This window comes from Oryctolagus cuniculus, chromosome 12, assembly GCF_051225735.1.
Source record: "Oryctolagus cuniculus isolate XC-2025 breed Fujian yellow rabbit chromosome 12, ASM5122573v1, whole genome shotgun sequence".
Classification (NCBI taxonomy): Eukaryota; Metazoa; Chordata; class Mammalia; order Lagomorpha; family Leporidae; genus Oryctolagus; species Oryctolagus cuniculus.
In genome coordinates, this window is record NC_142878.1 from 67,481,175 (window position 1) to 67,506,830 (window position 25,656).

The 25,656-nt window shown below is 39.4% G+C and overlaps 1 protein-coding gene across 2 annotated transcripts in view; it reads left to right on the forward strand.

Annotated features, from left to right (window-relative positions):
* GOLM2 (golgi membrane protein 2) overlaps positions 1–25,284 on the forward strand; it is a 116,040-nt gene extending 90,756 nt beyond the window's left edge. Inside the window, exons 9-10 of one of the 2 annotated variants that reach the window (XM_002717928.6) lie at positions 15,853–16,020; positions 23,248–25,284. In XM_002717928.6, coding sequence (XP_002717974.3) covers positions 15,853–16,020; positions 23,248–23,318 — 239 coding nt within the window. In that variant the 3' untranslated portion in view covers positions 23,319–25,284. The remainder of the gene's footprint in view (positions 1–15,852; positions 16,021–23,247) is intronic. The other variant, XM_002717930.6, reaches the window with a different exon arrangement.
* The last annotated feature ends 372 nt before the right edge of the window (positions 25,285–25,656 follow it).

The following is a 25,656-nucleotide window of genomic DNA, read 5'->3' on the forward strand; positions in this document are numbered from 1 at the left end:
TATTTATTTATTTGAAAGTCAGAGTTACACAGATAGAGAGGAGAGGCAGAGAGAGAGAAAAGTCTCCCATCCAGTGGTTCACTCCCCAGTTGGCCACAATGGCCGAAGCTCTGCTGATCCAAAGCCAGGAGACAAGAGCTTCTTCCGGGTCTCCCATGTGGGTGCAGAGGCCCAAGGACTTGGGCCATCTTCTACTGCTTCCCCAGGCCACAACAGAGAGCTAGATCGGAAGCGGAGCAACCAGGTCTTGAACTGGCGCCCATATGGGATGCTGGCACTTCAGGCCAGGGAGTTAACCCACTGCGCCACAGCGCTAGCCCCAACTTTTTTTTTTTTTTTTTTTTTTTGACAGGCAGAGTGGACAGTGAGAGAGAGACAGAGAGAAAAGGTCTTCCTTTTTGCCGTTGGTTCACCCTCCAGTGGCTGGCGCACGGCGCTGATCCGAAGCCAGGAGCCATGTGCTTCTCCTGGTCTCCCATGGGGTGCAGGGCCCAAGTACTTGGGCCATCCTCCACTGCACTCCTGGGCCACAGCAGAGAGCTGGCCTGGAAGAGGGGCAACCAGGACAGAATCCGGCGCCCCGACCGGGACTAGAACCCGGTGTGCCGTTGCTGCAAGGCGGAGGATTAGCCTATTGAGCCATGGCGCCGGCCTCAACTTATTTATTTTTAAAGATTTATTTGTGGGGCCATCTGGGGAGTGAACCAGTGGATGGAAGACCTCTCTCTATGTCTCTGCCTCTCTCTGTAACTCTTTCAAATAAATAAAATAAATCTTAAAAAAAAAAAAAAGAAAGATTTATTTATTTGAAAGTTAGAGTTACAGATAGAGGACTTCCATCCTCTGGTTCACTCTCCAAATGACTGCAATAGCCAGGGCTGGGCCTGGCTGAAGGGAGGAGCCACGAACTTCTTGTGGGTCTCTAATGTATGTTCAGGGACTCAAGCCCTTGGGCTATTTTCTGCTTTCCCAGGCTTGTTTCCAGGGAGCTGGATCAGAAATGGAGCAACCAGGACTGGAGCTGACACCCATATGGGATGCCAGCATTGCTGGTGGTAGCTTAACCCTCTAAGCCCCAACGCCGGCCCCAATACACATTTTCTTTCAAAGAAAAAAAAAAAAGATTATTTGGAAAGCAGAGAGAGAGAGAGATCTTGTATCTACTGGCTCACTCCCCGAATGAACATAACAGCCAAGGCTGAAGCCAGGAGCCAGGATCTCCATCTGGGTTTCCCATATGGGTGGTAGTGACCCAAACATTTGGGCCATCTTCTGCTGCCTTCCAGGTGCATTAGCAGAAGGCTGGGTCAGAAGGGGAGGAGCCAGGACTTGAACTGGCACTCCTATATGGGATGCCAGCTTTACAAGCAGTGGCTTAAGCTACTGGACCATGGTGTATGTCCCAAAACAAGAATCTTTAAATAGGATTGGAAAGTAATTTCCTTAGCCTGATAAACAGTGTCCACAAAAATCCTTTAACAAACGAAGTTAATGATCAGCTGTCAGAAACCTTTACTGTGAACATGAGGATGTACCCATCATCATCAAATTTTTACTGTAGCTCCTAGTCAATGATATAAAGTACAAGAAAAGGAAATAAACAGTATAGGGATTGGAAAGGAAGGTGTAATTGATATTATTTATAAACAGCATAATTTTATATGTAAAAAGTACAAAGTATTGGCCGACGCCGCAGATCACTAGGCTAATCCTCCACCTTGCGGCGCCGGCATACCGGGTTCTAGTCCCGGTCGGGGCGCCGGATCTGTCCCGGTTGCCCCTCTTCCAGGCCAGCTCTCTGCTGTGGCCAGGGAGTGCAGTGGAGGATGGCCCAAGTACTTGGGCCCTGCACCCCATGGGAGACCAGGAGAAGCTCCTGGCTCCTGCCTTCGGATCAGCGCAGTGCACCAGCTGCGGTGGCCATTGGAGGGTGAACCAACGGCAAAGGAAGACCTGTCTCTCTCTCACACTGTCTACTCTGCCTGTCAAAAAATAAATTAATTAATTAAAAAAAGTACAAAGTATTAAATGTATTTTTGCAAAGTTAATAGATACAGGGTTAATACAAAAACTAATTGTATTTCAGATGAGATCAGGCGCAGAGTGGTATGGCTGTAGACAAAACTAGTTGCATGTCTATATGGAAGAGATGGATTTAAAAAGTAAAATATTAAATAACATTTTAATAATAGCATGAAAATGTGTTAGATAGCTTGAAAAAAAATTAACAGAGGGAGGTGTTGTGGCACAGTGGGTTGGGTCACCACCTGTAATACCAGCTTCCCAAATGAGTGCTAGTTAGAGTCCTGGCTGCTGCCCTTCGATGCAGCTCACTGCTAATGTGCCTGGGAAAGCAGCTGAAATGGCCCAAGAACTTGGACCCCTGGAACCCACATGGGAGACCCAGAAGAAGCATCTGGCTCCTGATTTCTTCCTGGCCCAGCCTCGGGCATTGTGGCCACTTGGGGAATGAACCAGCGGATGGAAGCTCGCTCTCTCTCTCTCTCTCTCTCTTTCTCTCTCTCTGTAACTCTGCCTTTAGAGATCTTCCGTCTGCTGGTTTACTCCCTAAATGGCTGCAATAGCTGGAGCTGGGACGATCCAAAGCTGGGAGCCAGGAGCTTCTTCCAGATCTCCCACGTGGTGCAGGGCCCCAAAAACTTGTGCAATGTATGGTTGCTTTCCCAATGCATTAGCAGGGAGCTGGATTGGAAGTGGAGCAGCCAAGACTCGAACTGGAGCCCATATAAGATGTTGGCACCAAAGGCAGTGGCTTTACCTGCTACACCACAGTGCTGGCCCCATAAATAAATCTTTAAAAAATTAGGAACAGATTTTAAAGAACTTCTAAAAACCGCAAAAATTTTTATGTAAATTAGCTAGTACAGAAGTAAATCCATGTCTGTGGATTATAAAATTCCATAGTTCAAAGATGTTAATTTTTCTCAGATCTAGAATGTCAGTGCAGTCCCAAATCATTTCAGCTTGGTTTTGTTTATGGTAGAAATTGATAAGCTGACTCTTAAAATTTGTATGTAAAATGCAAAGGGTAAGAATAGCTAAGGTCCAGGGCTGTGGTGTAGAAGATAAAGCCACAGCCTGTGGCACCAGCATCCCATATGAGTGCAGTTTAAGTCTCGGATGCTCCACTTCCAATCCAGCTCCCTGCTAATGCATCAAGTCGTTGAACCCCTGTACCCACATGGGTTCGGGCTTTGGATCAGCCCAGCTCCAGCTTTTGCAGCCATTTGAGGAGTGAACCAGCAGATGAAAGACTTCTCTCTCTCTTCTTTGTCTCTCTCTCTCTGCCTTTGAAATAAATAAATCTTAAAAAAAAAAAAAAAAAAAAACCTAGACAATCTCTAAGAATAAAACTTAAAACTTTCTATTGTCAGATAACCACAATTTATTTTAGGAAAGCAGGACACTTTAAAATTTTATTTACTTATTTACCCGAAAGACAGAGGAACAGACAGAGATTTCCTATCACTTGTTAACTACCTGCCTGCAGCAGGTTTCCCATATCAGTTTTAGGGACCCTTGAGCCATCACCTGCTGCCTCCCAGTGTCTTCACTGGTAGGAAGTGGGAATCAGAAACAGCTCGGACTCCAACGCAGGTACTGCAATATGGGATGCAGGCATCTTAGCATCTTAACCACTGTACCAAATGCTTGTACCTCATAATTTATTGTGAAGTTGTTATTGATAAGGTAATTAAGTATGGTATTGGCACAGGACCAGACAGATGGATTGACAGGACAGAATAGATAAAATCCAGAAACTGACCACACCTATATGATCAACAGATTCAAAGATGAGTCAAATTGATCCTGCAGTGCAGTAGAGGAGAAGGATAGTCTTTGCCGGGACAATTGGGTAGCCATATAAAAAAATATTTATCTTGATCCTCCCCATATCACATAATACACAAAATTAAGCTCAGGATGGGTTACAGATATGAAATTTTTAAATTAAGAAAACAGAATATCCTCATGATATAAGGTAGGCTAGAATTTTATAAACCAGGTAACAAAATAAACTAGCTCTAAGAAAACAGCTAAATTATACTTAATTAAAATTAAGAATTTCTGTTCATCAAAAGACCAGGAAGAATAAGATGCATACAGCCTACAACTTAGCACCTTCTGCCTAACCAGAGACAACTTTACGTGTTACAGGAGGCATGTGTAAGAATGTTCATATTTATTACATCGAAAATTAGAAACAAATGTTCACCAGTATGAGAATGAATAAATCATGGTATACATTTCTCTCTTGGTGCTTAGAGGGAGATCGTTCCAGGACCCCCTTATGATACCAAAATCCTCAGTGGCTCAGATCTTTTATATAAATAGCTTAGTGGGATGGGCAGTTTGCCTAGTGAGTAAGACTCTAGTTAGGATGCCCACATTCCATATCAAAGTACCTGGGTTCAATCCTTGGCTGCAGCTCCTGTTTCTAGTTTTCTGGACCCTGGGAGCCAGCAGTGATGACTTAAGTAGTTGGGTTTCTACTACTTTGTGAGGGACCTGCATTGAGTTCTTGGCTCCTGGCTTCCCTAGCCCAGCCCTGGTCATGATGGCCATTGTGGGCATTTGGGCAATGAACTGGTAGATAGATGGGTTAAATTATCTTATAATGTAGGTCTATGTAAATAGTAGTTATAGTATATTATTTATATAATTTATATAATTATGACAAATAAAAATATCTGTATAGGAGTAGGCATTTGGTGCAGTTTCTTTTTTTAAGATTTATTTTATTTATTTGAAAGACGATTACAGAATGAAGAAGGGAGAGACAGAGAGAGATCTTCTGCTGGTTCAATGAGGTGAAAGTCAGGAGCTGGGGACCCATGACTCGAGCCATTACCTAATGTCTCCCAGGGTGCACATTGTCAGGAAGCTGGAACCAGGAACAGTACTTCGAACTCAGGCATTCCAATATGGGATATGCGTATCCCAGCATCTGCCCACTCCTAAAAGAAGAATTTTTGTAGAAATGGCTTGCTCCAGTCTTTAATGTGATTTAATATTGTCTTGAGATAACATTTTTTCTTAATATTCAGAAAGGCAGTCACACTTGGTATACAAGAATTTGTTGGGGCCTACGCTGTGGTGTAGTAGGCTAAGCCTCTGCCTGTGGCCCCAGCATCTCATATGGGCACTGGTTCATGTTCCGGCTGTTCCTCTTCTGAACCAGCTTTCTGCTTGTGGCTTGGGAAAACAGTAGAAGATGGCCCAAGTTCTTGGGCCCCAGCACCCACTTGGGAGACCCAGAAGAATCCCCTGGCTCCTGGCTTTGGATTGACCAAGCTCCAGCTGTTGCAGCTGTTTGGGGAGTGAATCCAGTGGATGGAAGACCTTTCTCTGTGTCTCCTTCTCTGTAACTCTGCCTCTCAAATAAATAAATAAAATCTTAAAAACAAAACAAACAAAAAAAACACAACAGCTTTTCTGATGAGACCACCAGTGATTTAAAAAAAAAAGAATTTGTTATTTGGTTATTCTGAATTAAAAACTGTTTAATGCTGAAGTTGAAGTGATGTGTCCAAATATTTAATGTGTGTGAGTATTAATGTAGTTGTTATACATATTTGTTGTATGTTTGATATCACTTTAGTAATTAGCAAATTATATCCCATTTTAGGCCCCTTCATCCTGTGCTGGTGCTTAGGTGCAGGGTAAGGTATGAGTACAGTAAGAGAAGGAGGCAGAAGAGAATAGTATTTGACATTCAAGACAATCAGTTTGTTCACCCATTTGTCTCTTCCCCTCATAATAACATCAGTCTTTTTTTTTTTTTTTTTTTTTTTTTTTTTTTGACAGGCAGAGTGGACAGTGAAAGAGAGAGACAGAGAGAAAGGTCTTCCTTTGCCATTGGTTCACCCTCTAATGGCCCCCGCGGCTGGCGCGCTGCGGCAGGGATCCGAAGGCAGGAACCAGGTGCCTCTCCTGGTCTCCCATGGGGTGCAGGATCCAAGCACTTGGGCCATCCTCCACTGCCTTCCCAGGCCACAGCAGAGAGCTGGACTGGAAGAGGGGCAACCAGGATAGAATCCGGTGCCCCGACCGGGACTAGAACCTGGTGTGCCGGTGCCACAGGCAGAGGATTAGCCTATTGAGCCGCGGCACCGGCTATAATATCAGTCTTAAGGGAAAACATTAGGAAAAGGGATGCCTGTGGATTGTGTCAAAAAGAGAAAAGAGCAGTTGAACCTACAGAGAAGTTTTTAGCCATAAATCATTGCTACCATGCGTCTTTCCTGTCTTTGATCTCCTTTCTTTCCATACATAGTTGATTAATAGATTCATTCCTGTGACTGCTACATTCAGGTCTGAGACAAAATGAGTTGGTCTTTTTGCCTCAGTATGTTCCTAATAATGAAATCAAAGTAAACAAAAGGCAGTCAGTAGTTTCCTTACATCTTATTTGTTTTTAGGTATTTATTTATGTCAGAGACAGGGAGATAGAGATAAGGAAGGAGAGGAAAAGGGAGAGGGAGAGAGGAAGGGGGATAGCAAAGTGGGGAGAGGAGAGAGCAGGAAAAGGAAAGAGAGGTCCCATTCACTGGTACAATCCCCAAATGGCTGCAGTTACTGGTACTGGCCCTTTGTTGATGCCAAGAACCAGGAACTCTAGTACAAGTTGCCCACTTGGTTGCAGGAATCCGATTACCTGAGCCATCTCCACTGCCTCCTAGGGTCTGCATTAGCAGGAAGCTGGAGTTAGGAGCTGTGATATTGAAGGTATGTACTCTGACATGAAATGTAGTATCCAAACTGGCATCTTAGCTGATAGTCTGAATGCCCATCACCTCTACATATTCTTTTGTGAAGAAAGCCTTCAGTAATATTTTTGTTAAAATTTTTATACCACCCCCCTTCAGGTCTCAGGATTCTAACTCATGTCTCAACAGATTATAAATGATCATGTATCATTTACCCTCAGGGATAATTGAATAGTCAAAGCTCCAGTTATTGAATAATACAAGAGTCAGTTGAATGAATGAAATGAAAGTGGATATAACCTATAGATAATTACTAGAGAAAGAAGTCGTCTTTTAAAGTAAGCTTTCCAGGATCTGTATTGTATATTGATACGATTCAAAATACTTTCAATAGTGATTTGATATGTTGCTTCTTTCTCTGTGTTCTCATGTTTAAGCAATTGGGATGAAGTTATCTTATTGTTGATGGAGTATAAGTCAATCATTTTCAGCAAGTCACAAGAGTGAATGTAATGTTTAGTCGCACAATTTAATTTTGCTACAATGTAAGGAAATCTGGGGTTACAAACTAAATATAACTCTATACTTGTGTTACTCCCCTAGTTGAGCATAACTTTAACATTATGGTTCCTGAAAGACAAACTTGAATTAAAGGGTATCAAATAGGTGAAATAATTTAGTGATGAAGTCTACTACTTAATCCTTGTCAAAACGCAGATTTATTCCATCATGTGATAATTGCATCCTCATTACTTATTTTTACCCTTCCTAAGTACAGTTATTCACCAAGATCACTCCTTTGACTTAGAACTGTTTTCTGTATATTTTTATTTCCTAAATTGTTCATTCATAGTTTAGCTTGTGATCTTGAAATATGTGTTTTAAATCTACATGTCTAGCCCTCACTTCACACTTAGCATCCAGATCTATATTTCCATGCGTCTGTGAAGACATTTTTATTTGAATATCTTAGTGTAATATATCTCAGTATATCTAAAGCAACATTGGCTCACTTGGCTAATCCTCCGCCTGCAACGCCAGCACCCCGGATTCTAGTCCCAGCTGGGGCGCCGGATTCTGTCCCGGTTGCTCCTCTTCCAGTCCAGCTCTCTGCTGTGGCCCAGGAAGGCAGTGGAGGATGGCCCAAGTGCTTGGGCCCTGCACCCGAATGGGAGACCAGGAGGAGGCACCTGGCTCCTGGCTTTGGATTGGCGCAGCACGCCTGCCATAGTGGCCATTTGGGGGGTGAACCAACAGAAGGAAGATCTTTCTCTCTGTCTCTCTCTCTCTCTAACTCTGCCTGTCCAAAAAAAAAAAAGGCAACATTGGTTTTCCCATGCTTTCTCAATTGTCCTGTTTTAGGTGTTACTACCATTATTTTTGGATTCCAGGCTACTATTCTAAGGTCATTCTTTGACTCTTTCCATTCCATTATGCTATATATTTAGTTTGTCATTGATTGACCCATTCCTAACCTTTCTTCTGTCTTCCTGGTCTGAGTTTTCACAGCTTCTTACTTGACTAGATACTGGATAAAGCAGATGGGATTTCTGTTTAAAGGAGTGTAAAAGAAATTATGACAACTGCTTATTGCCTCTTACATTAAGTTTAGAGTCACTCTGTCACACTGAAACCGACTATAGCAAAGGTCTCCATGTTCAGATATCACTTTCTAGATCATTGTGCTATATAGCATAAATAACATCACTTTCTAATTATTTTTATGCATCTTTCTCTCCTACTATACTGAATAACAGGTGGAAATAGTAACCTTATTTTTGTATCACAATGTCTAGCACAGTACCTATCATGTCAGCGAGTCTTTGCTGGATAGATCCATAAAAAAGTATCATAAAGGAGCTATTGTTGGGGACCTGCTTTGTGGCCCAGCAGTTTGGACTGCCATTTGTGATACCAACATCCCTTATGAGTACTGGTTGAGTCCCAGCTGCTTCACTTCCATTCCATCTCCCTGCTAATAAGCCTAATAAAGTAGTAGATGACCCGAGTTCTTGGACCCCTGCACTCATGTGGGAGACTCAGATGGAGTTCCAGGCTCCTGGCTGTGGCCTGGTTCAGACCTGGCTTTTGAGGCCATTTGAGGAGTGAACCATCATATGGAAGATTGATCTCTCTCTCTCTCTCTCTCTCTCTCGCTCTCTCTCTCTCTGTTTTCCCTCTATGCCTTTCAAATAAATAAATTTTTAAAAAGAGCATTATGGATAGCTTTCATGTACTTTGTGATTTGATTCAAGCAAAGACTTTATGAACTGGACTTAGGAAGCCTTTTAAAAATCTCTAACTTGAAAGATCTTCCATAGTTATCTCTAATTTGCTTGTCCAAATTTTCTAACTTCTAATATAAATCCGGTCATGTTAGTCTCTACTGTCTTCTTTTTTTTTTTCTTTCAAGATTTATTTATTTTATTTCGAAGTCAGAGTTACACAGAGAAGGAAAAGCAGAGAGAGAGAGAGAGGTCTTCCATCCACTGGTTCATTCCCTAATTGGCCACAATGGCTGGAGCTGTGCCGATCCGAAGCCAGGAGCCAGGAGCTTCTTCTGGGTCTCCCACGCGAGTGCAGGGGCCCAAGCACTTGGGCCATCTTCCACTGCTTTCCCAGGCCATAGCAGAGAGCTGGATCAGAAGTGAAGCAGCCGGGTCTCAAACTGGTGCCCTCTATTATCTTCTTAATACCCTTTATTCTTGTCTGTTCTTTAAATGCTTCTTTCTTTCCCTCTGTCATAGTCAAATATGTTTGCCTCCTTTTTGAAACCTTTTCTTCTGACTCTAACCTATGTTGGTATATTGCCTGGCAACTGTGTACTTCAGTAGTCTGTTACATTGATCAGCATTATACATTTTTATCCACATGATCATATTCATTTATTATTTAATCTGAATTTTGATCTCCCCAACTTGATTGGCACCTTTGTGTAGTTAGCACTGCTCTTTTCTTCCTCTTATTGTCTATGAGAGTTTTGGAAATAGGAAATTAAAGATTAGCTTCTACAGATGAAACAATTCTATGTATGAAATAGCACAGATTACTATTTAACAAAAGCCAGTTCATTGGTCATTCATTCTTGTTATTTATTTTTATTAGCTCTGTCGTTGTAATTATAATTTTTTTGTTTTTGTTTTTTGTTTGTTTGTTTGTTTTGTTTTTTGGGCTAGGCAGAGTTAGACAGTGAGAGAGAGAGATACAGAGAGAAAGGTCTTCCTTCTGTGGTTCCCTCCCCAAATGGCCGCTACGGCAGGCGTGCTGCACTGATCTGAAGCCAGGAGCCACATGCTTCCTCCTGGTCTCCTATGAGGGTGCAGGGCCCAAGCACTTGGGCCATCCTCCACTGCCTTCCTGGGCCACAGCAGAGAGCTGGATTGGAAGAGGAGCAACTAGGACAGAATCTGGTGCCCAGCCGGGACTAGAACCCATGCTGTCGGCATTGCAGGCGGAGGATTAGCCAAGTGAGCCATGGTGTGGGCCATTGTAATTATAATATTAAACTTTATGGGGCTGGTGCTGTGGCGCAGTGGGTTAACACCCTGGCCTGAAGCACCGGCATCCCATATGGTCGCCAGTTCTAGTCCCAGCTGCTCCTCTTCCGATCCAGCTCTCTGCTATGGCCTGGGAAAGCAGTGGAAGATGGCCCAAATCCTTGGGCTCCTGCACCCACACAGGAGACCAAGAAGAAACTCCTGGCTCCTGGCTTTGGATCAGTGCAGCTCCAGCCGTTGCAGCCAATTGGGGAGTGAACCATCGGATGGAAGATCTCTCTTTCTCTTTGCCTCTTCTCTCTGTGTGTAACTCTGACTTTCAAATAAATAAATAAATCTTTAAAAAAAATAACTTTATGACTGAATTCAGGCTATTCAGATCATTAGTCAACTATTTTTTTAAGGTTTTAGTTTATTTACTTGAGAGGTAGAGTTACAGACAGTAAGAGGAAGAGACAGAGAGAAAGATCTTCCATCCACTGGTAGACTCCCCAGATGGCTGCAATGGCCAGAGCTGAGTCAATCCAAAGCCAGGAGACAGGTGCTTCTTCCGGGTCTCCTGTGTGGATGAAGAGGCCCAGGTGGGCCATCTTCTACTGCTTTCCTAGGCCACAGCAGAGTGCTGGATTGGAAGTAGAGCAACCGGGACTAGAACCAGTGCCCATAAGGGATGCTGCTGTCACAGGTGGAGGGTTAACTGACTGCACTGCAGTGCCAGCCCCAGCCAACTGCCTTTAAGAAAATAAACTTTAAATTGTTCTCTTTTGTGGGGCTGTCAACAGGATACAGCAGGTTAAGCTGCTGCTTGCAATGCCAGTACCATATATATAAGTGTACCAGTTTGAGTCCCACCTACTCTGCTTCTAATCGAACTTCCTGCTGATGTGTCCTGGGAAGCAGCAAATGCTGGCCCTGATAGCCCAAGTAGGCGGGCCACTGCCAAGCATATGGGAGACCCAGATGGAGTTTCCGGCTCCTGGCTTCAGCTCCACCCAGCCCAAGCCTTTGGAGCCATTTGGGGAGCTAGTGAACAGATGGAAGACCAATCAGTGTTTTTCTCTCTATCGCCCTCTCTCTTCCTCCTGCCTTCTTGCTCTCCATCTCTATCTGTCACTCTGCCTTTCAAATAAATAAATAAAATTAACAAAATAAATCTTTAAAAAATTTTTCTGTTGGGGAGCCGGCGCTGTGGCACAGCGGGTTAAAGCCCTGGCCTGAAGCGATGGCATCCCATATAGGCACCGATTCTAATCCCAGCTGCTCCTCTTCCGATCCAGCTCTTTGCTATGGCCTGGGATAGAAGTAGAAGATGGCCCAAGCGCTTGGGCCCCTGTACCCGCATGGGAGACCCAAAGAGGCTCCTGGCTCCTGGTATCGGATCAGCGCCCCTCTGGCCGTTGTAGCCATCTGGGGAGTGAATCAGTGGATGGAAGACCTCTTTCTCTGTCTCTACGTCTCTCTGTAACTCTGTCTTTCAAATAAATAAAATACATTTTTAAAATTATTCTGTTGGAATATTACAAAAGTTATAAGTGGACCATTTCTTTAATTAATTAACCATATCTGATAATATTAATAAATTATAGTTGTCTGTATTTCGTAACTGATAAAAATGGAAAAGGCTACTGGAGGAAATAATGTACTTCAAAAACTCACTGGTAACTACTATATTTAAGTGTTTATATGTTTAAAGCAGCAGTTTTACATTACATAAAGATTATTTAACTGCACCAGCTGTTTTGTCCACAAGTGAATATTGCGTATTAGGAAAAGAAAATACAGATATCTATAAATTTCCTATTTTCCTGCTTATATTGGCATCATTTTATTTATCACCAGAAAAAATGTAATAACATCAGGGAATGGACATTGTGGCTCAACAGATTAACCTGCTGTCTGTGCTGTTGGCATCCCGTACTGTACTGCTATTTCTTTTTTTTTAATTTAAGTTTTTATTTAATGACTGCATTTTTCATAGATACAACTTTAGGAATACTGTACTGCTATTTCAAATCTTGCCTCTTTCACTTCCCATCCAACTTCTTGCTAATGTGCCCTGAAAGGCAATAGAAGATGATTCCTGGCTTCTGGCTTCAGCCTGGAACAGTCCTGGCTGTTGTAGGCATTTGGGAGTAAACCTGCTGGTGGAGGATTGATCTCTCTCTCTCTTTTTCTTTCTTTCTATTTTTAAGATTTATATATTCATTTGAAAGAGTTACAGAAAGAGGAGGAGAGGCAGAGAGAAATCTTTCATCCACTGATTCACTCCCCAGATGGTTGCCACAGCCAGGGCTGGGCCAGACTGAAACCAGGAGCTTTTCTCAGGTCTCCCAAGTCGGTAGCAGGGACCCAAGCACTCAGGCCATGTTCTGCTGCTTTTCCCAGGCCTTTAGCAGGGAGCTGGATAGGAAGCTCAAACCCCATCCCCATATGGGATGCCGGCATTGCAGGTGGGCGGCTTTACGTGCTGTGCCACAACACTGGTCCTCACCTCTGCCTTTCAAGTAAATAAATAAATCTTCAAAATTTTTTAAAAAGGCAGGCATTGTGGTACAGCCAGTTGAGCCACCTCATCCTCGTTGGGACATCCTCATCCCCTGTCAGAGTGCCAGATTGAGTCTTGGCTTCTCTGCTTCTGATCCAGCTCCCTGCTTGTATACAGATGGTGGCTCAAGTGCTTAGGTTCCTGCCACCTGTATCGGGATAGACCCCCTGGCTTTGGCCCAGCCCAGCCCTGGCTGTTAGGGCCATTTGTAGAGTGAACTGGCAGATGGGAGATCTCTCGCCCCCTATGTGTGTGTGTGTCACTGCCTTTCAAATAATTGGTGAATCTCTGATTTTTCTTTTTTAAATTTTAGAGTCATGAAATTGTTGTTTTATGTTACTATAATCAAGAGACAGTGTTTTTCTCAAATAGCTTGGCTCCTCATCTCTTACTATTGTTTTTCCTTTTAAACTCTCTGATATCCATTTCTTTTCTTTAACTGTATTTGGCTAACTTTTCTATTTATTTATTTATAGTACAAACCCTAACCTTATTTTTGAATTTGAGTTGAATTCATTGTTTTTATTAACTCAAGTTACTTCAGCCTCCTTTTGCCCTACACCCTCCTTCTTTAAAAGCCTATATAGGGGTTGACATTATGGCACAGCAGGTTAAGCTACCACCTGTGATGCCAGCATCCCATATGGGCACCAGATCGAGTCCTTGTTGCTCTATGTCTGATGCAGCTCCTGCTAATGGAAAAGCAGTGGAGAATGGCCCAAGTGCTTGGTACCCTGCATCCACGTAAGAGAACTGGGTGAAGCTCCTTGTTCCTGGCTTTTGCTGACCAACCCTTGCTGTTATGCCCATCTGGAGAGTGAACCAGCAGGTAGAAGATTGATCTCTAACTCTGCCTTTCAAATACATAATCTTTAAAAAAGATTTTTTATTTATTCATTTGAAAGTGAGAGCCACAATAAGAGGGAGAGATAAAAGAGAGTGCTTCCATCTGCTGCTTTACCCCTCAAATGGCTGCAAGAACCAGAGCTGGGCCAGGCCAACGTCAGGAGCCAGGAGCTTCATCCAGGTCTCCCATATGGGTGCAGAGGCTCAAGTACTTGGGTCATCCTCCGCTGCTCTCCCAAGCACATTAGCAGGGAGCTGGACCAGAGTGGAGCAGCTGGGACCGAAACCAGTGTCCATTTGGGATGCTGGCACTGCAGATGGCAGCTTAACCCCCTACAGCACAGCACCAGCCCCTAAATAGATCTTTTTTAAAGCCTATATAAGTGTAATTTGTTCTTTAACTATTGTCCTGATTTACTGTTTACCCAGCAATAAGAATTGTAGTATTGGTGGTATATTGAGCATCTATAGAATTGACCAGAACCTCCATAATTCTTTTCATTTGTACTTAACCACTCTTTCCAGCAAATGAAGCTATTTTTTACTGTCTCTATGCAGTGTAAGTTTTTGAAACATACTTCAAAAATTTTAGACCTATCACAAAAGGCAAAAAATTTTAAAAGATTTTTTTACTTATTTGAAAGGTAGAGTTTTTTACAGAGAAGGAAAGACACACAGAGAGAGAAAGATCGATCTTCCATCCACTGGTCTACTCCCCAGATGGCTGCAACAGCCAGACTGGGCTGATCTGAAGCCAGGAGCCAGGAGCTTCTTCTGGGTCTCCCCCATGGGTGGCAGGGGTCAAGGACTTGGGCTATTGTTTGCTGCTTTCCCAGGCACATTAGCAGGGAGCTGGATCGGAAGTGGAGCAGCTGGGACTTGAACCCGAACCTTTATGGGATGCCAACATCACAGGTGGTAGTTTTACCCACTATGCCACAATGCCAGCCATAGAAGGTAAATTTTTAAGTTTTAGATTATTTCATCTTCATAAGTTAATTTTACTCATATTTGAGGAGTTAGAATAAAAATTTTATGGTATTTAAATTTAATGACCAAATAGAGTTTTACTTACTTTCATGAATCAGGTCTTATGCCTAACTTTTATTTTCAATGTGTGGTTATTGAATAACTTTCTATAGTAGGTATTGATGTCTGTTGCTCTTGATTTACTTGTTATGAATATGTTCAAAATGAGGACTTCATGTAGGTCAACTTAATTTTCTTTTTCTAAACATTTATTTATGTATTTACTAGAAAGGCAGAGCAAAAGGAGGTAAGGGGTGAGGGGAAGACAGAGATCTTCCATCCATTAGTTCACTCCCCAAATGACTGCAACAGTCAAATCTGGACAAGGCTGCAACCAGGAGCCTGGAACTCCAGCCTGGTCTCACACAGGGGTAGCAGAGGCCTGGATATTTAAGCCATCCTCCTCTGCCTTCCCAGATGCATTTTCAGGAAGCTGGATGGGAAGTGGACCATAACTGGTATTTGCAAGTGGCAATTTAACCAGCTGTGCCACAATGCCAGCCCTATGTCAACTTTTTTAAGCTTTGACTTTTTTTTTTTAACTAGTTTAAGGAATGGGAAGAGATAAGCCAGAATTATGTGGCATGTTTTTTTCAAAGCACATACCACTAGGGATTCTGATTCTTATTCTTTGTCATCTGTCCTTAGAAATCCGTGACTGTAGGGAATCCGTATTACTGAAGGAGCTGTTAAGTGTGTTCGTTGTCCTAGTATATAAGAAGAAATTAGCCTGTATACTACTCGCTTATTTTTTAAAGCATTTTAAAAATTATGTGTGGAAAGTGATATTTCATAAAATAATAAATGATTGCAAATTGCAAATATGTATTGTATCTGGTTAATAAAATGATTTATTCTTGTCCTAAAGTGTTATATTAGGCACTTATTTATTTTAGAGAAGTCATTGGTTGGTAGGAAAACAACCCTGAATATGGTGCCTCTTTCTTTAAGAAAACATTCAAATCTGAAGTAGAAAGTACTAAAATTAACACAAAAGAGAAGTTCTTAAATAAGTAAAAGTTATTCTCGAGTCTTCACTCCTATTTACTTATGTCTTGAATAACCTTCACGAAACGTATCCTTTTTTATAACTAGTACCTTGAAAGTTGCCAGGTTTCACTTGTCTACTTTCTGGTCTGCCTTCAGTTTAGGTCCCTTCTTTTCTTCTCTTTACTCTTGAATTAATCCTCTACCTACTTCACAGGCCGATTCTTTGATGAGAATGAATCCCCTGTTGATCCGCAGCATGGCTCTAAACTGGCGGATTATAATGGGGATGATGGTAACGTAGGTGAGTATGAGGCAGACAAGCAGGCTGAGCTGGCATACAATGAGGAAGAAGATGGTGATGGTGGAGAGGAAGACGTCCAAGGTGAGCGTGGGCCTGGCATCCATGCTGTGACCGTGAAACCCACCTCTTAAGTTTTTTGGTTGAATTTGTGTAGACTTTCCCCCACTTAATAGTAGCAGTAAGTTTTAATATAAATAGAAAGAGATTCTGTGCAGTTTTTCAGTTGTATCTTGCAAATTATTATGTGATAGTAGTATTTGTAAATCTGTCAATAAATTCATTTTTAGTTATGTGTATTACTGAAGAGTTGTAATTTGAAACTCAGAATCCTCAGAAATTATAGAATTAAATTGTTTAAAATGACTATAGATTTTACCTAAGGCAGATGTTCCTAGAAAATAATTTTTTTCTAATTTCTCATCTGAAATGATTTCGTTATTCCAAGCCTAGGTATCCCTTTTGTTATTTAAAAAAAAAAAAAAAAAAAAGGCCACAGATGGCCTCTTATCTAATTTGGATAAGGTAATTTACCACTGATACAGCATAGGAAGACTGTTTTTGAAATTTTTCTGACTTAGCATTTATATTAAATAATTAGTTTGTGAAGATTTGTCTTTTTATGTTTAATACACAGATTCAACATATTTTCCTGTTAACTGTGTTACTTCTGAGCTTTTAACTTAGTGAAGGTTCAGAATCTACGTGTGTGCATGCAGCCCCACCCATGCGTGCATGTCAGTGTATGTTGCTTCATTGCAAGTTTTTAGGCCTGTTTCTGCCTGCTTTTTTTGTTTAACAGTATTTGTAGAGCTTTTTCTCTTTTCTGTAAAAGTTGGGTATGACCTTAGGGTGTGATATGTTACTGTTTTATAATATGCATGAGTTTTTTTTTTCTCACTGTAACTTGTTTAGATTTCTTCTGTAGTTCTTTCCAAAGTAGTTACATTTTTCTTTAGGTTTATATGAATAATTGTTTTTATTAAACCCAGAAGAAAATATAGTTGTCCTAAAATTCTATACAGTTGGTTAATAAAGGGAAACTAGAAACTGACTTCCATCTCAATATTGTTTTGATAGTGCATTCTAGTTTTGGAAAAATACAGATATTGGAGGATAGAAGACAGACTAGTTAGTATTAAGTTGTTTATCAATGAGAATTTCTCAAATACTTTTTGGTAATATTGAGTAAATGATGCTTGCTTTTTCTATAATCTTAATTGTTTTCATAAACTTTAACTGTCTCTTCTCATTGCTTTTGTGATTTGTGGATTATACTTATTTGCAATTATTTATAACATTTTAAGGATTTTTCAAAATGCATGGATATTGTTTCACCAATTAGATTGTAAGCTCTTGGAGGGCAGGGATTCATTTACTTTGCCTTGTGTTTTGTTTGAATCTTTTCCTTTTCTGCCTTATTGCCTACCAGCCACAATACTTTGCTCACATGGCCCTCAATAAATGTCATTAACTGATAACTTTATGCTTTCCTCATTGAGCTTTTATTCATGTAACTGTGACTATGGTAATAACCCATTAATTTCTGGTCTTATAACCTTGCTTAGTTTGCACTGTGAGTCTATAATTTCTATCACTTCATTGGGTAACTTTGAAGTTTTCATTAGAACATTTAATTTCAACTATTACTGACAATTGTTTCTTAAATTTTTGGCTGTGTTAAAGTTGATGACTTTATCACAAAAACTGTTTGATATTTTTATCCTTTTTGTCCAGAGTAGATAAATTTACTTCTACTGCCTTTTCTCTCTCTTTCTTCTACCCTTTTCCTTCCCTAACCCTGGTTCTCATTGTCATGTTCCATTTCAGATCCCCAGTACCCTCATTCTGCTGTACATTTCTTTTCATAAGAAAATAAATTCATTGATTCTAAGGAATAAAAGGAAATTACATAAGATGATATCCTCAAAGAACAGGGAGAGGATTGTTAAGTTTGGAGGTTTCCTTATTTAAAAGTGAATCTTACTAGGGGTTGGGATGGTGTTTACATTTAATATTTCTTGTCCCATTCTGGGATTCACTTGATCATAGTGGCAGGAGAATAGAGCAGCTATAAAGGGGACTTGCTTATCATAGAAAACAGAAAGATGCAAGAACATCAGCTTCAGCAAATAAAAAGGGGTAAGTTTGGGTGAGCTGACTGAAAAGGAATACTGAAGAGACCTAAATCATTTTAAACATATTTTCAGGAATCCTTTAGATATAGTACTAACTGTCCAAAAAATGGAGAGGAGTATTATGGCTATTCCCTATTCTATCGGCAAATTAGATTCCATTTGTTTATTACTAAATCAGAAAATTAGGAATTTAAAAGCGTTTCTTCATTGTGCCAAAGTAGAAGGAATAGCTGGGTTCTCAGGCTGGATTGTGCTTGCAGCCAAAGTAGTTAATAAAAGAGTATTAATAACATTAAGCAGAGAGTCAAGGGTCAGGCTGTGTGTTGCTTTTCAAGTTACTTAAACTCTCTGGGCTACAGTTTCTTCATCTGTATGTGAGAGTGTAGAACTGGAATAGATGGTCTTTCTTGGTTTGAAAATTCTTTGTCCACATTCACAGAGGAACCACTGTTTTGTGTAAAATCACACAAATATTCTGGGAAAATGTATTTCTGATTTCTGGATGCCTGAAACACATCTATTCTCAAACCTACAATTGCGACTTTGCAGCCATTGATGTAAAAAAATAAAGCATGCCTTTCAGAGGCACTGTTAAGATTCTACTGGTAGGAGCTCTTCTCTTTCTGGTAGTAGGAGAATAGGTCCCTAGGATTAGAGATTCCAGCAGCAGGATAAGCTTCTGGCTTCACCTAAGTACACCCTAGCTTTGTCTCAAAATTCTAGATTTGAAAGCATCTTTGGCAGCCTCTCTGCCAGTAGGGAGTTGAAGGATTCTGACTTTATCACGGATTCTGGCCTTATCACGGTGGTTCCTATTCATAACATATTGATCACTGCGGTCAACATAACTTGAAGAGTGTTTTCTTGTACAATTAATTGAGACCTGTTTTTCCCCTGTTGACAATCATGGTTTAGTTATATTTCTTATTCCTGGTTTTCTGAGGGATCCTAAAGGTAATAGTTTATTTACATTTGACATAACAATTTTGAGAAGATTAACTCTGGGAAGGCTACACATTTGATGGGTAATATATTTTTTGATTTACATTTGGCATGAAAATTTTGAAAACATTAACTCTGGGTTGGGCCGGCACTGTAACATAGCGAGTAAAGCCTCCGTCTGCAGGGCTGGCATCCCATATGGGTGCCGGTTCAAGTCCTGGATGCTCCACTTCCGACCCAGCTCTCTGCTATGGCCTGAGAAAGCAGTGGAAGATGTCTCAAGTCCTTGGGCCCCTGCATCTGTGTGGGAAGACCCGGAGGAAACTCCTAGCTCCTGGCTTTGGATCAGCGCAGCTCTGATTGTGGCCAATTGGGGAGTGAACTAGTGGATGGAAAACCTCTGTCTCTCTGCCTCTCCTCTCTCTGTGTAACTCTGACTTTCAAATAAATAAATAAATCTTTAAAAAAATTAACTCTGGAGAGACTATACATCTGATGGGTAATGTATTTTTTGGCTGATTCTTTATTATAATAAGGAGATTGACATTTGCAAATTCCTTTTAATCTTCTCTTTCATCCCATGCAAGTTCCAAACTTGTTTAATAGAATATGAAATGCATACATGTTACTAACTATGGAAGGAAGCTTAGCATAGTGTTTAAGTATCTGTGTTCTGAAGTCAGACTATAGATTTGAAGCCTAACTCCATCACTTACTAGCTCTATGAGCTTGTGAATTAAGTAGCTTCTATGCCTTAATTTCCACAAGTATAAATAGGAATAAATAAGGTTATCTGCCTCAGTTGTTGTATAGATTAAATGACTTAATATTTATTCAATACGTTGAACATGGTCTTTAACACTGTAAGTACCACTTAAGGGTTCGTTGAATAAAATAATTTTTAGAATGTAAAAGAAAATCTAGAATTTTTTCTCTGGGTTATCCACTTTGGAGGATAGTTATACTTTAGCCTATAGATTGATTTTTATTTTCTAGTGGACCTTACTGGTTTGTTGCCACAAATTCTTTGTTGGTAACAGTTTATTCATGGAGGTCATCTTTTCTTGACTTCAGAAGGAATATAGGAATTATTTAACAATGAGTGTCTTTATAAATTTTTTGATTTCCTTAAATGGTCATTTTGCCATTTACAGATTTTGTTGCTTTATAAAATTAATGAAATACTGGTCCATATAATTGTATCTGGGGATTATCTTATTTTATATCATATTTGGTTGGTAACATTTAACAGATAAGTACAAAGAGATTATTGGCAGAAATTTGAATTTTGAGTAGAATAGCTACACTGAAAATGGACTTAAGTTAATGTATATGATAGCACAATGCAGTATTCCAAAAGTCCTATGAAATTCTAAAAACAATGTTAAGGTACCATATTAAAATTTTATTAAAGTTCACAAATTGATAAAACCATAAAAGCCTCCTTACATGTATTGAGGACTTTGCAAGTAAAGACTACCTTCATATATATAATTTTATTATGAGAAAGGAAAACCAGCTATCTCTTTTCTACTGAGAAAATAATGAGAAATTCCAAAGAAGTTCAGGAACTACATCAGATTTGTTAAATACTTGAGCCAGGATTGAAGTTTTATTTATTTGAAAGGCAGAGTGATAGAGGTGAAGGCAGAGGTAAAGATACATTCCATCTGCTGGCTCATATTCCAGTTGGTTGCACAGCCATGGCTGGACCAGACAGAATCCAGGAGCCAGGAACTCCATCCAAGTCTTCTACATGGATGGCAGGGGCCCAAGCACTTGGGCAATCATAAGCTTCCCTCTCAGGTACATCAGCAGGGAGCTGGATCAGAAGCAGAGTATCTGAGACTTGTACTAGATGCTCTGGTATGGAATGCTAATTTCAGAGGTGGCAGCATAACCCACTGTGCCACAGCACCAGTCTGTAGAGTTTTTCTGTTCCTAGAACTTTGCTCTTATTTTCTCCTTAAATTTATTTATTTAAAAATTCTAAAAACTAGCAACATTTTTTTTTCTTTTCAAATAATTTTCTAGTTAAATTTATCAAAAATTTCCATTACTCATTGTGATTAAGTTTTAATTTAATTACTCAAATCCTGAAAGATGTGTTCGTAGCCATAAGATGAGGTCCCATAGCTTGGATCCTAAGAAAAGCTTTCTGGAGAGGTGCCAGCAGTTATATTCCCTTGGAAAATCAAAGATAAGGTCGTTGTTTTTATTTTTTTTTCTGAAGCACAGAGAATTCTTTGATAAACTGATTAATGTGTTTATAAAATACAAGGTGTAAATATGGATCTAGTTCCAATCTGTACACATAATGGATTTGGGGTTATCATCCATAGCAGATTATGTGAGTAAAGATTCGGTTTGCTAAGAATATGGTGCAGGGACAGGTGTTTAGCTTAGTGGCTAAGATATCTGTGTCCCACAGCCTGAGTAGCTGGATTTGATACTGGGCCCTGATTCCGGACTCCAGCTTCCTACTAATGCAGATGCTGGGAAGCAGCAGTGATGGCCCAGATAACTGAGTTACTGTCACCCACGTGGGAGACCTGGATTGGGCTCCTGACTCTTGGCTTTGGCCTGCCCAACACTTGCAGGTATTTGGAAAGTAAACCAGAGGATGGAAGCACATGAACTCTTTCTCACTCTGTCTTCCTCTCAAAAAAATTAAAGAAATAAAATATATTTTAAAATAAATAATATATGGTGCAGAATGGTTGCCTACAATTCTAAATGAGAATTTCCGTTAGGTTAGCAGGAAAGTTATTAAAAGGAATATGAAAGTTGGTTTGGAATTTTTGAAAGAGTAAAATTTTAGAGTAAAAAAATTCATCAAACCTAGCCTAACAGATTTAAGAAAGCTACAATGAAATTATAAATTTTAATTCCAATATATAACTCTTTAAATTATATAAAATCATATTTTCAGTTATGGTAGTAATGCCTCAGTGTATCAACAACTAAGCTGTTGGATGGTAACAGCCGTGAACCAAAAAGTAAAAAAAAGTTATTTTTTACGTTGACAGAGAAGCCAAAAAATATCATAAAAAAACTATGTATTCAAAAGGGAACTGCTCAGGCTCTTATTAAAACACTTTTAATTATTGTTCTAACACTTTTAATACTCTTGTGCATTCTCATTTCAAAACCTGAACTTTGAATCAGAAATTAGAAAAGAAGGGTTAGTACTGGCAGATAAACTGACAGCAATGCAAAGTGACAGCTGATAGCAAAGAAGGAATTGGAGAAGCCTATTAATAGCCAAGTAAGCCAGACTCCAAAGTACTATTTGGAGTCATTTAATATAGCCATGCAAAGAGGCTTGGAGGATCTTACAATCTAACAATATTATCTAATTTTTTTCTTTGTGGTAAATAAAAGATTAAATTTTGGTTAGTATACTTCATTTAAGAAGTCAAGGGTAAGCCATTTATAAGGAAGCAAAAATTTTACTAAAATATTAAATAGTGGGATTATGAGTGAATTTATTTTCTAATTTTCACTACCGGTATAGATTATTATTTTTTTTAAGATTTATTTATTTATTTGGAAGGCAGAGTTACATAGAGGCAGAGAGAGAGAGGTCTTCCATCTGCTGGTTCACTCCTCAGATGGCTGCAACAGCCGGAGCTGCGCGGATCCAAAGCCAGGAGCCAGGAGCTTCTTCCAGGTCTCCCACGTGGGTACAGGGACCCAAGGACTTGGGCCATCTTCTGCTTTCCCAGGCTACAGCAGAGAGCTGGATCGGAAGTGGAATAGCCAGGTCTCGATGCCAGCACTGCAGGCAGCGGCTTCATCTGCTGTACCACAACGCTGGCCCTGAATTGCTTTTTAATTAGAAAAACTTGTTTTTAAAGGCCTCGACATGTATACAGAAAATCTTTACCAAACCTTTATTTTAAAAGACTAAATCTTCATCTATATAAAATTAACATGTTTGTGCAAAAGGATTAACTCCTCAATATTTGTGGATTCCTAAGGTTTTGTTAGCTATATGTGTCTAACTACTTCTGCCTGTATGTCTATGTATGAAAGATTTGTTAAAATTAAATAATCTTTAGTCATTCTTTAGCCAAACAGCTAAGAAACAGAATACTATTTGCAGTAGGTGTAAAATAACAAGCAGAAAACTACAGTAAGGCTGAGAAAAACTGAAACATTTTAAAATTGCATTTCTGCCGTGATTTAAAAAAATAATATTCTTGATACATAATTATCTCACTTACAGATGATGAAGAACGAGAGCTTCAAATGGACCCTGGAGATTATGGAAAGCAACATTTCAATGATGTCCTCTGAGTCCTAAAGGAAAACTTCAGAAAACCTAAAGTGCTGTAATATGGAATCATTTCTACTTCATCGTTTTTACTTTTGCTGTAAAGATCAGTTGTATCAGTTGTATCAGTTGTAAAGATACATTGAGATAGATTTAAGGAAAATTTTAATGAAGGAATGTACCCATGTACATATGTGAACATTTTCCTATTGTATTATCAAAGCAGAGACTTTTTGGTTATGATACCTTTGAGCCAAAAACAGTTAATCTTTGCATTTAAAGCAAACTAATGTATATTTCACACTTTATTGAGCCTAATAATTCTTTCCACAAATAGACAAGCAGGAAAAAATGGTTGTACATGTTATATGTTGCACATAGCTTAACCAGAGAATAATTATGCAGCTGAAAACTTTTTATACACTAATACATTGTTGGCCCAATAGATGTTCTGTCTATCCCCTACTTCATGATCTTCAAGGAATTATACCTAGCATAATTACATAAAAAAGGGAAACTACAGACCCAACACTGGGCAGCATATGTACAAAATCCCCTCCCTACTCCTTTTATCTTATGTGAGTGCTGATATGTTTTGGCAGATATGTTTTCAGCTAGGGCCTGACGGAAGTTTGAAGTAACCTGCAAAGACATAATGATATTTGTGAGTTATACCTTACTTACTTTTGAACTTGTGGAATGCATGACTGACATGTATTTTCAGTTTTTATTTTTTCAAGTACTACAAGTACTGCTTCACTATGGCCAAGAGTGGCTAAAATTTTTTATATTTTCAGAGTTCAAGTTGGTGAAGATATTCATGATTGAAATGCCAGATCCTGAGAGGGGCTAAATCTGCTTTGACTGAATCTGCAATCAGTATTTCAAAGACTTTCTGGTAGTTTCAGTGATCTTATTTGACTAGACTTTTTCAGAAGTACTAAATAAGCAATTTTAACAGGTTTTTATTCATGCGCAGATAAATAAAAGTACAGTGAGGTCCACAGCTGTTTTATTAAAATAGCTTAAAAGTTTGTAACAAAAATGAATGTTTGTAATTAATATGTTAAGAACCCATCAAACTCATCTTTGCTAGACTTACAAAATTATTTTAAATGCATTTGTCTTTTTTTTTTTTACTGTATTCAGTAGAATGTGTAAGCTAGGCAATCCGTGTTCTCTGATTTAAATTATTTTTAAATCTTATCCCACTTCCCTAAAATAAGAGGTTTTAATCATATGTAGAAATTTAAGGTTGTTAACCCTGTTTTTCAGAAGGATGACTGCTAATTGCACATAAACAACATGAAATGTATCCCCTCTACCCCCAGTACTAAGGTTCCAGTCAAAATTCAGACTTACAGAGGTAAAAAATTATTTTGGAATTATTTAATAACCTGGAAAAGATGCAGTTAATTTACTAAAACTATTTTTCCCACCTTATCAAAGTAAACAGTTGGTGCCTTTGTTATCAGTAGGGTCAGCCTTACAATGAATAGGTATGATGATTCACGGAATTTTTAAAATGTAATTAAAAGGAAGGGATGGACACCTTTTGGGTATTAATGTGGGGAGATGAATCTAAAAATACTTCTGGTAGTGCTTCTTGATATTTAATTCTGTAAAATCTTTATAAAAGAAAATTACCTACCTTAATTCCTTTGTCATAAAAACCATCACTTGGTTGTATGGTAGCTATTACTTACACAGCAAAATTTCTTCAATTAGCAGCCTAGACATTTTATAAACTGAGAAATCTTGGACCAATTGATACTCTTTCTGACTGTATTAACATTTTAGTGCTATAAAATACTATGTAAATCTTTTAAAATTCTGACATTCTACAGTCTGTATTAGACATATTGTTTTTATAATGTTTTACTTCTGCCTTAAGATTTAGGTTTTTTAAATGTATTTTTGCCCTGAATTAGTGTTAATTTGATGGAAATCATCACTCACTGGGTTCTAATAAATTAAAAATTAAACTTGTTTCATTGTTTCACTGATTCTGATGCATATACACATATTACACTCATGATACAAATAGTGACATTTTAACTGCTAAAATATGAGTAAATTTAGTACTCATCTTAAGTTAAGCTAGTAGAAATTGTTACATCAGGACTATTTACTATAGGCTTAGTTTATTCAACAAATATTGAGTGCCCATTGTGTGTGTGCCCAATGTTGTTTTAGGTGGTGAGATAAGTGTGTAAGAGATGGTTGCTGTTCTTGGGGAGCTTACGTTTCGTGGGGGCAGTCGGAGCTATTAAAAAGAAAGCGAATTTCCAAGGTTTCAAGGTCTTCAGGGTTCCAAATAATAAGGGTTACATTCAGCTGAAACATAGTCAGGTGGCTGGA